Below are 10,515 nucleotides of genomic sequence, written 5' to 3'. Positions count from 1 at the left end.
GAGTCCAGTTTCATCCCATCCCTCCACACCAGCATACACCTCTATCGTACCTGGGCCACACCAACATATGACCCCAACTACAGTTTGGATGCTGTAGTTTGTTGGGAAGAGACTTATCGCCCTCACTAAATGAGGGCAGAGGGGACAGTAAGGTGCAGAAGCCCAGCCTTACCTTTTCAATTGTACTGAAGGAAGGCCAGGATTGAAATCCATACTCTGAAGCAAAACGAGTTTTAGGATACACTGTCCAGTTCCAACAGTCATTGCTGTAGTCATAAAAGTGAGTGTCACCATAATGGGTATCATAAGGGTTCTGGGAGAGCCAACCTTCTTTAACTGACTCCAAGCCATTGGTGGGACTGGATGCAATAAAAGGACGACTCTTATCTTCCTGGGATTTAAAAAACAAAACAAAACCACAACCCCTCACAAAGTGATTGGCTTTTATCATCCAAATACATAGACCGTATTTTGAAAAGGAGGGGAAGGATGAACATGCCTTCTCCAAATTTCTGAGTCACCACCTAGGAAACTTTCCACTTTGTGTCCTGACATTCACCATCTTTACTTGCTTAATTAGCTTCTTATTTATGTTCCTGGAGGACAGCTGGGCACGATATTTCTTGCTCTGCTGTTCTAAGGGATTCTCTCCTCACATCAAAAGATTTTCTATCTTTACATACTTCTAAATTCTTAATGAAAGCTATTTAAAGTGTGCCTTCTGAAAAATAAACTCAAGGAACATTAATATTTGAGTACAGTGACTTCTTTATGGAAAATCATTACTTTTGCAGTGTTTTTGCAGGAACGAGGGCATGATTTTCCCCTTTCTTATTAAGCAGTCACCTAAATTTAGTCTTTACAAAGCCAAGGTATTCTGCTACTAAGGCTTGCACAGTAGCATTACAGGTTATTGTCATTTTGGCTGTCTCCCCACATTAAGATAGATGAGGCTATAAGAAGGGTTACATTTCACATTGTTCAGAGCTGCCTTTATTTATAGCCTCAGTAGATTTAGTATACTTAATCTTTTAGCAGTACCCTACAAAGTACTGAAGGAATCCTTTTGCAGGTATAATTTATTTAGCACCCTACTTGTAGTAAGATAGAGGCCTGAGTTACTTCCCAGTCACAAGTTACAGCAATCGCCTTCAATACAGTAAAGCTACAGTAAAGCACTTCGACATGTGCTTCATTTTAAGAAATAGTCCCCTTCACCTTTTTTTTTTTTTTGACATGTGTAATTAATAATTAACTGAAACAATTAACTACAGGATATCCTGGAGGATGATCAGAGGGCTGGACCATGTCTCCTATGAGGACAGGCTGAGAGAGTTGGGGCTGTTCAGCCTGGAGAAGAGAAGGCTCTGGGGAGATCTTATAGTGGCCTTCCAGTACCTGAAGGGGCTACAAGAAAGCTGGGGAAGGACTTTTTACAAAGGCAGTTAGTGACAGAACGAAGGATAGTGGCTTCAAACTGGAAGAGGGTAGATTTAGATTAGATATTAGGAAGAAATTCCTTCCTCTGAGGGTGGTCAGACACTGGAACAGGTGCCCAGAGAAGTTGTGAATGCTCCCTCCTTGGACGTGTTCAAGGCCAGGTTGGATGAAGCTTTGAACCTGGTGGAAGGTGTCCCTGCTGATGGCAGAGGGGGTGGAACTAGATGATCTTTAAGGTCCCTTCCAACCCAAACCATTCCATGATTCTATGATTCCCTGAAGTCTTTAGCTCAAACTTAGAAGCCTTTTTCAGTTATACAGCGCACTACTGCTAGCAGTTACCGGTTTTCTCAGCTGGCTCGTACTACACAGGACCTGAAATTATTTCACTGTATGGTTCCTTCTGGCACTCAAAATAGTTATTCTACGGGTTTAAAATAAAAGAGAGTCCATCTTGGACAGCAACACTGCACAAGTGAACTGTAACTAAAAACAGTATCAAACCAGAACACCTCACTTTGCTGCACATGCACTGGCCATCCAGCTCAGGTAGCTAATCACAGAAACACCACAGCACACCTTTACAAACAACTCTGTTCCAAAAAACTTAACTGAAATACAGAAATCTCATATCAAGATGTTAAGCAAGAATATAAGACACCATTACATTACATGTATAACTGTCCTCAAGAGGGGGATTCTTTTCAGCAGGTTCTTTCAAATCTGGCCTCATTTTTATTGTTTCCTCATATCTCAACTTTTCCAGTAGAAAGGTATAGCAAATTCTCAGAGTACAACTACTCTGACAATGCCAGTAGCCTCCACTAACACGCAATAATACTGCTGTCACCTACATACTGAATGCCTGTCTTAGCAAAGAGAAACTTCAGGTCATGAGCCTCATAACAGGAAACATATCTCATCCTGAAAAGGACAGAGATTAGACTAAAATTATCATACCTTGAAGTCAGTAAGATCATCCTATCCAAGGGATAACTGGGTAGGAAGAGGCCACTGGCATTTTCAGGTTAACAGAAACTCATACTCTTGTTGCAGAAGGAAGTTCTAACTGGACAAAACTCTTAAAACATTTTGTCTCTTAGCTAACAAGGGAGTTTAGAATACTCACCTGTGATTCAAGTATTGTTTGGTAATCCCTATACACTTATGTGACATCAATTTGTGAATTTTAAATCAATTTTCTCTACATACGCACATAAAAGTTAGTTAAAAGCAGATTCCATTAAATAATTAAGAACTGCGATACTTCTAGGAGGAAAAATAAAACTACAAAAGCTGCACAAAACAGGTAGTGCCAAATCACAGTAGACTTCATCACAGATTCCAGGTGCTTCTGGTTTGCATGCCCACAGTTTAAGTCCTATCTCAAAATATCTTATTTGCCTTTCATGTACTGTAGAATACCATTAATCTGTTTTTCAAAATCACACAATATAATGGCTAGACACACAATAAAAAACACACAATACAAAAAAACGCACAATATAAAAAAATATTAAAAAAACACACAATAAAAATATAAAAAACCCCACACAATATAAAAAAACACACAATAAAAACCACACAATATAATGGCTAGACAGCATGAGGATAATGTTTAACGTAGCTTTTTTTTTTTAACCTGCTTAAGACAAAAAACTTAAATACTGAAAGAGCACACTGAAGAAATAACATCTTTATTAATTTCTTCAACAGCTATTAAAAGGCCTGAAGGTTGTTAAAACCTTCTTACAGTATCCTTCAACAAAATCAGGATAGAGGAAATCTGATCATCTAGATTAATTAATTAATGGGCAAGCTAATTTTTGTCCACTGAAGTGAAGGTTTTTGTGGAAATATTAAAAATAGGAAGATAAAAAAAGAAGTGAGATCTACTACATTTTCAGGTCTTCCTTTACATACCACAAAGCATTAAAGGTGTAAGTAATTTTTGGTTTGTTTTACTTTGAGGATAACCCTTGAGTTTAGAGAGTTGTGTACAAGAGCTTGGAAAGTGCAATTCCTCAATAACGTGCTGTTTTACATTTCTCAAAAGGATTAAAAACCAAAAAAACCCAAATAAAAAACCCCACACACAACACCAAAATTCAAGTTGCTCAAATTGCAAACATTAAAACCTTTTGCCAAGCCACAGTCCCTACAGTTTTTTGAGATCACTTACAGTAAGAACTATTTCTCGGATGTTCTTCACATAAAGCATCACATAGTCTTTGACATAGACTTCTCTGTCAGCATAAGGTATGGAGAACCAGTTGCTTGCAATTGCTGCTTCATTTTCATTGTTACCACTCCACAGAATAATTGATGGATGGGATTTTAAACGCCTTACCTGAAATACAACTTAGAGTTTCAGAAGTCAAGCAAAATTACTTCTCTTAAAACTAATTAAAAAATTAAAATAACTTTATTACTGCTTGAACTACAAGACCACATGCATATTACAACTGATGAGCCTACAATTCCTGTTTTTATCTGCACTGTTCTCTATTCCTTCAGCTCTTCACCAAGCTCAAACTTTTGTAATATACACCTACAGAGGGGCAAACTTTTAATATGCTGACGTATATCCACCATATGCACATGTGTGTAGCTTCATCCCCACCTACTCAGCTACATGTGAAGGATAAATTCTCTGCTAAGGCATGTTGCAATCATTAGAGCTCACTTTCAGTGAATGCTCTTAAACATTCTTGAGAACAGTGCAGTCTGGACATGAGGAAGGCCTGTACCTCTGCTTGACTGACTACTCCTGCAAGCAAGTTAAAGAGGATTTAGCAAGGTTACATTTTGTGCCTGCTACATAAAAGGTACACTACCACTTCCAAATAAGCATTCCTGGAAAGCTAACTTACACAGTCAATCAATCAAAAATAGGTAATAGGAACTAGAGCTTCAATGCACAGACAAAATACCTGATGAGAAACTTCTGCTCTTACGGATTCTAAGTAATTCTGGTCAGTTGGATACAGTGCACATGCAAACATAAAATCCTGCCAAATCTACGGGGAAAGGGAAAAAAAAAATCTGTTAGCAAATCATTTTACATACTTGAAAAGTATATGGTTATTAAGGTGCACAATCCTCTGTTCAGACAGAAGTTATTTATCTCAAAAAGAATTAAACTGAAATGTTCTATGTGTTATTCTTGGAAAGTACCACTAAAACAATCACATCCTCCATGGGATTTAGTATGTGCATACACCACTGTGATCTTCCTCAATATCAGAGTTACAAAATATTTACCCATAGGAATCAGATCCTGATTCACTGATGAGTAAAGTTCAGTAAGTTTCAATGGAATAATTACAATCCATGCACTGCTCAAATGTGAATGTGGGGCAATCTCCATCTGAACAGAACAATTTTGTATTTACGGCTTTGCAGCTGTAATACCAAATCCCCATTACTTATTAAAAAGAGACAGTAATTCTTCTGTCATGGTATCGAGCACAATTAACAGATGTTCAAGTGTACTTGTTAACAAAGCACTCCCATACCAAAGGCACAAACTGATCTTAAAATGAGCGTATCTTAACCAGCGAGAGGGGCAGAAACAAACTAGATCCTCTAACAGCACAATGATCTTTCTCTTCAAAGAAAGATCAAGTAGGTATGACTCTACCAGTGGGCAGAGATGGGTAAGATTTCTTGTTTTATTTGTTGTGTTTTATAAATTGTTGTAACTTAGAGCCTCTTGATAGCCCATCTCAAATGTTAACAGAAAGATCTCTTGAAGGAGCATGTTAACCCAAAGGAGTCTGTAGGAGACTACACTTTTCTGAACACCATACTACATAAACAATTGAGAGAGCCAGATCAGCTCCTCATACAACTGCACTTCCCTTGCAGTGAGAACATGCTTTTCGATGCCTCTTTGCGGCATACATTCCCTAAGAAAACTGAAGATAGGGAACAGGAATGTGGGAGGTAATGGATCCATTAATAATTGTTGCACTCCCAGCATTGTACAAAAAAAGCCTTTGGCATCCTTCAGTGACTGTAGAGTCAAAACTCTATTGAAATAAACTTTCTCTTGCTTTTTCCCCTCAGTGAGCTATCACTGTTTTCCCTTAAGCACAGTTTGACTCTAATGCGCTTTTAAGCCTTTAAAAGACCATCAGAAGAAACAAAACCAAAAGCCTCCAGCACCACCCCCTCCAGAATAAGGGTCTGATTTTCTGCACCTACTTGCTATTTTGGCTGCAAAATAAGATCTAAATCTTACATTGAGCCCTGTACAAGCACTGATCTAAGTGGCCTATTTAGGTGCCTAGTGTCAAAAATGAAAGAACTCTAAGTGCTCAGAAGCCCTGAAAATCAGGGCATCCATTCAGATGACTAAAATAGATGTAACATTCCATTTTTTTTTAGCACACACAGCAGAAGGCTGCAAGGTATCAATTCTATTTCCCTGCTTTTTATGCTGTAGAAAAAGACCAGACATACTTCTTGGGATTTTAACACCAGATGCAACTTGGCCTTTACTCATCTAGTCACCATTTCATCAAAACTTATTAACGTGTGCTTCCAAGCTCATATAATCAAAGGTACCCATCTAGCATTATCAGTGTTTGCAGCAGGTGTTCCCCTTAGAGCTACATTTATACTCAATTATAGCTTGTTCAAAAAAGAGCCTCTGGATAAGACCTTCCATGCTTGGCTTCAGTCCAAGTGAAATATTTTTGTTTAAAAAGTTTGAACGAAAAAACTCCAAACCTTTTCAGCTATCACTATAAAGGAGAAAATACTTTTAAAAGAAAGAAAATCCATTTCCACAGCAGAAAAAAGCATGATCACCTTCTCTGGCATTTTGATAACTGAGGTGGCTGAAAGCACAAAACTCAAATAAAGCAGGCCTTAAATCCTCACTGAGGTTAGACTGCAAGGCCTTTGGTCTCAATCTGGGGCACATACTCAAGCATTCAGATTCCTCAGCAGGGTTGTTATCACATAAGTAAGTCCCAAACACAGCTACAGGGCCCCTGCAGCCTGGCTGCTACAGAAAAAATATTGTGAATAACTCCTCCCCCTTGCACTACTTGTTTCCCAACTATTTGACTGAGTGTTGCAAGTCCTTGTTGATGCCTACAGTTCACAGAAGTTCTTCTATCGTACTCATCATTACAGTGTAAACATCTCCTCCATTAAGTGTCATCACTAGTACCAGTCCCTCAGCTGTTCATTTCTTCTCTCATTTCTTCCCCAAGAGAGCAGGAAACGTAGAACTGTGAGAGATGTACAGTATACAAAGATGAGAGCTTTGGTCTGAAAAGAGATTGAGGACAGGAAGTTAAAGCCACAGTGCTGTTGCTCTGATTTTGGGAAAGATAAGAGAGACGGGATAAAAGACAGTGGGGAGAAAAGGAAGAGGAGATAAAGCGGGGATTCTGGGCTGGGAAGGGAAGTGAGGATGAGTGAGGAATAGAGTTGTAGCCTTAAAAGAGAAAATAGAAGCTGGGGTTCTAATATAAAGTCTTAAGACTACAACTTCCGGCTTCAACATCCAGCCTCGGTAATCAGGAACCATCCAGATTAAAAAGAAATTTTAAAAATTAAAAAAATAAAAAAATAAAAAAAAAAAAAAAATCAGGTTGATCTGACTTCTCAGGATGGTACTCTACCACATCCTTTGGAAAGATTGCTAGAGTTCATGGATTAATTCTTGTATTCTGTTCATTTAGAGTGGATTTTTATTTATAAATTCTTATCAGTTTTTAAGTAAGTGTTCGGTGTTTGTTTTTACCATTATTCCTAGTTCATTGCAAATATCATAAAATTCATCTTGTTCATACACTCCTCCTCCCCAAACCCGAAGTGCATTCATGTTAGCATCTGCTGCAGACTTCAAGAGTAGCCATAATCTGTCCAATAAAAAAAGAAAATTTATACAAGTTTTGTGAAACTCTATCACTTAGGAGTTTCTAAAGTTATTGAAAACAAACAAAACAACCAAATATTCATCATTAGCAGGCAATCTAAGATTTATAACTCTGACAGAAACCAGACTATTTTGATATCTTCTAAGCCTGCACGTCTGGACAGAGCTTTCAAAAAGCAATTTTTTATGCAGGAAACATTACTTGGTCCTGTTAACACTTATGAAATAGATGGAGTGACACATGAAGTAAGTGCTTTTACAGAAGCATTGGCAGGATAAGATTTAGAAATACTATATTTTATTAACTAGGTTGCTCTTTTCTCCTTAGATATTACTTGCTTTAAATACCAATCACTTGAATTCAAATCCTCTTTTAAACATGTTCAGAAATCTGTATTATCTTCCCAAGTTCCACAATGCGTAGCGAGAAGGATGGGGAGCGAGAGGGGGAAGAAAAAAATCTGAGACGATGAATCTCATTTTAAGGGATTCGGGCTTCATTAATTTTTCCTTAATCATGCTGGAAGCCTCTAAATGGCATGGGAGTGTACACTGCAGCATGCTCCGTTGTCCCTGGCTCCCCAACTACCCAGAGCAAAGCTTAGTCAAAGTACAGTGTGGCCCCCAGCCCACCTGTATCTCGGGGGTGCTCTGTCATCGAAATCCAAGAAGCTTGGACCAGAAGGGGAGAGGGGGGGGAAAGAAGAAGAGAGGCTACTATGCACTTAAGTCTCCCTGCACAAGATGGGTTAGAACATGGCTGAAGTGCACGATCTCCGAGTACCACTGCACGTGTCCCAGGCAATAGGATCAAACAGCCTGAGGATCATCCCTAAAAATACCTGAAAGGCCAGTAACTTGTAGACAGCAAACAACCACCTTCCCACCAGTTATTGCACTTACATGCCTTGAACATCACTCAAATCTATTCAAGTTAATTAAGCCCTAATTCTAAGGCTTCCAACCCACAACAATTAGTGTCCTACCTTGAAAGGAGTTCCACTCCCCAATGACACCCTTTGATAGAGGGCAGACAGAGTATCAGGAAGAGGAAAACATGATCATTTCTCCTTAGAGAACATCAAATATGGCTTACGTGTCATAGGTCACTCTGTCCTGGAAAGAATCTGCTGGAATCCAGTTCGAGCCCTTAAGGAAAATGGGTCGGCCATTGATACTGAAGTAGAAACTCAGACCTGGTGAGCCAGGAACAGGCTCCTGAACAAGTTCTACTGTCCGAAAATAGGCCTGTGAAGACATGAAACTTAGGTTTAAAGCAGATAAATTAAAACAAAATAAATCAAGAAAAACATTGTGAAAGCGGTTCAACTAAATGCTAACAGCTTAGAATTTGTCAAGGAGTCAAAAGACATGGTCTCATCTCTAAATTTCTGCTTAATTAAAACACACTGTAACAGAGCTAAAACAAATCCTTCTGATAAGCCTGTTCACTTTTGAAAGTTACTATTATAGTAAGAGAGAGAGAAAGCATGCACAAACAAGCGAGTGTGCTCATGCATATATGTGTGTAAGAAACAGGTGGACATTCACTTGCTGCAGTATTCAGACCGAATTCCAGCTGGGGACCAGCAAGAGGAATGCAGTGGTTGCATTAGATCAGACACACAATTTAATCTGCAATTTTCTTCCAGAAGGAGACTGCATGAGCTCAGCTTTTAGTCTGAATGCCTAGCCTCAGGTTCATCCAGTAAAAGCAAAATCTTATTTTGCTGCCCTTAAATGATACCTTTTTAGTAGGTGTAGCAATTAAAGAAGAAAAGGTACATATGCAAACACAAATGCTGGTTTGGAAGGGAAGGGCTCTCTGGCCATCCCAGCTGTGTTTGAACAGTATGATCAGCCATAAGGTTCCAGAGAGACCAGTTCAGCTAAATAACCACTCACTCTGTATAAGGTATTAAAGGTCACTCCAGATAAAAGCACATCTCAAAACAGAAGCCAAACTTTTATAGCTACCCTTTCAGTCTAATACCTGCTATTGCGTACTGCAGATGCTGCAAAAATAACACATTCCTCCTTCCTGCTGCAGGTGGAAGAAAAGTTCTCAATAAATCATTATAGACATCTTCTGGGCCCTTATTTCAGTCAAAACAACAATGCTGCTCTGAGGGGTATCCTGATTGCACCCACGTAAACAGTCAGTGCCACAGTCAGTGCACAGAGAGCAGTTAGCCAACTGCAGTAATAGTTTGCACTGACCCCTTATTTGCAGAGGCATCTTCCCCACTTGCCACGGAGCCGATACGGAGCAGCTGCCACATTAGGCTCCTGCACAGCTGTAAGTGTTACAGAAAACATCTCTGCCAGGGAGGCTTTAGCATTCTTTTTCTCTTGTACACTTGTTCCAGTTCTACTTATCTAGACCAGAAAGACAACTCTTCTTCCTTCTGGTACCTGTTGCTCATTGTCATAGGAAGGTAATTGGGAAATTAAATAAAGTCAAGGAAAGCAAATTTCAGCCAACTCACACCAAGCAACAAGTTTGGGTCAGGAGAGCAGGAATCTTGGTTTTTTTTCTAGACTACCCTTAAGATAGCAAACACTCCTCTGTCAAATGACTATTTGCTACATCTTTTCAAAAGGTCAGTTTGTAGAGTACAGCCTGTTCTCTTTCTGCCACAGACTAAAGCCGAGACAAGTATCTGTCAGTAAATCAGGCTAAAATTAACCTAGTTAAGTGCAACTGATAAACTTTAAGATAAAACATAACTCTTTATTTCACACAACAGACGAGGCTGAAGTTCAAATGGGAAATGACTAATCCCACTGCTGGACTGTGTTTTTCAAACTTTCATCTTATCAAAAATCATACAGATAGAAAATTATTTCTAGTGGAAGAGAAGACAAAGAAAATCACTGCTTTTTTTGCTTCCTCTTTGGTGCTTTTTAGTTAACTGGACAATTATTAAACACCTGGACAGAGACAATGCACATGACAAACTAGATGCATGAGTGGAGTCCATAAATCACTGAGCTCAAACTAAACCCCTCCGCATCACGGCAATGACCTAAACATAGAAACTGAATTAATTTAAAAAATGGGACTTGCCCCAAGTCCTGCAGTGTTTTACAGTGTTGCCTCAGGGGCAACAGTGGATTAGCAACAAGTGGAGCTCAGCTCCTTATCGGTGGATAAGGAACTGGCTGGATGGCCG

The 10,515-nt window shown here is 39.1% G+C and overlaps 1 protein-coding gene across 1 annotated transcript in view; it reads right to left on the bottom strand.

Moving 5' to 3' along the window:
• Nucleotides 1–8,599, bottom strand: part of MANBA (mannosidase beta) — a 23,620-nt gene extending 15,021 nt beyond the window's left edge. The window contains exons 1-5 of the mRNA XM_010167108.1: nucleotides 8,436–8,599; nucleotides 7,205–7,322; nucleotides 4,374–4,460; nucleotides 3,623–3,790; nucleotides 173–391 (exon numbers count right to left, since the gene is read on the bottom strand). Of these exons, the coding sequence (XP_010165410.1) occupies nucleotides 173–391; nucleotides 3,623–3,790; nucleotides 4,374–4,460; nucleotides 7,205–7,322; nucleotides 8,436–8,599 (756 nt within the window). The remainder of the gene's footprint in view (nucleotides 1–172; nucleotides 392–3,622; nucleotides 3,791–4,373; nucleotides 4,461–7,204; nucleotides 7,323–8,435) is intronic.
• Nucleotides 8,600–10,515: the final 1,916 nt, after the last annotated feature.

The sequence above is a fragment of the Antrostomus carolinensis genome, unplaced genomic scaffold (genome assembly GCF_000700745.2).
Source record: "Antrostomus carolinensis isolate BGI_N321 unplaced genomic scaffold, ASM70074v2 scaffold9104, whole genome shotgun sequence".
NCBI lineage: Eukaryota > Metazoa > Chordata > Aves > Caprimulgiformes > Caprimulgidae > Antrostomus > Antrostomus carolinensis.
The sequence above is the reverse complement of the archived record's forward strand: the minus strand, read 5'-3'. Positions and strand labels throughout refer to the sequence as shown.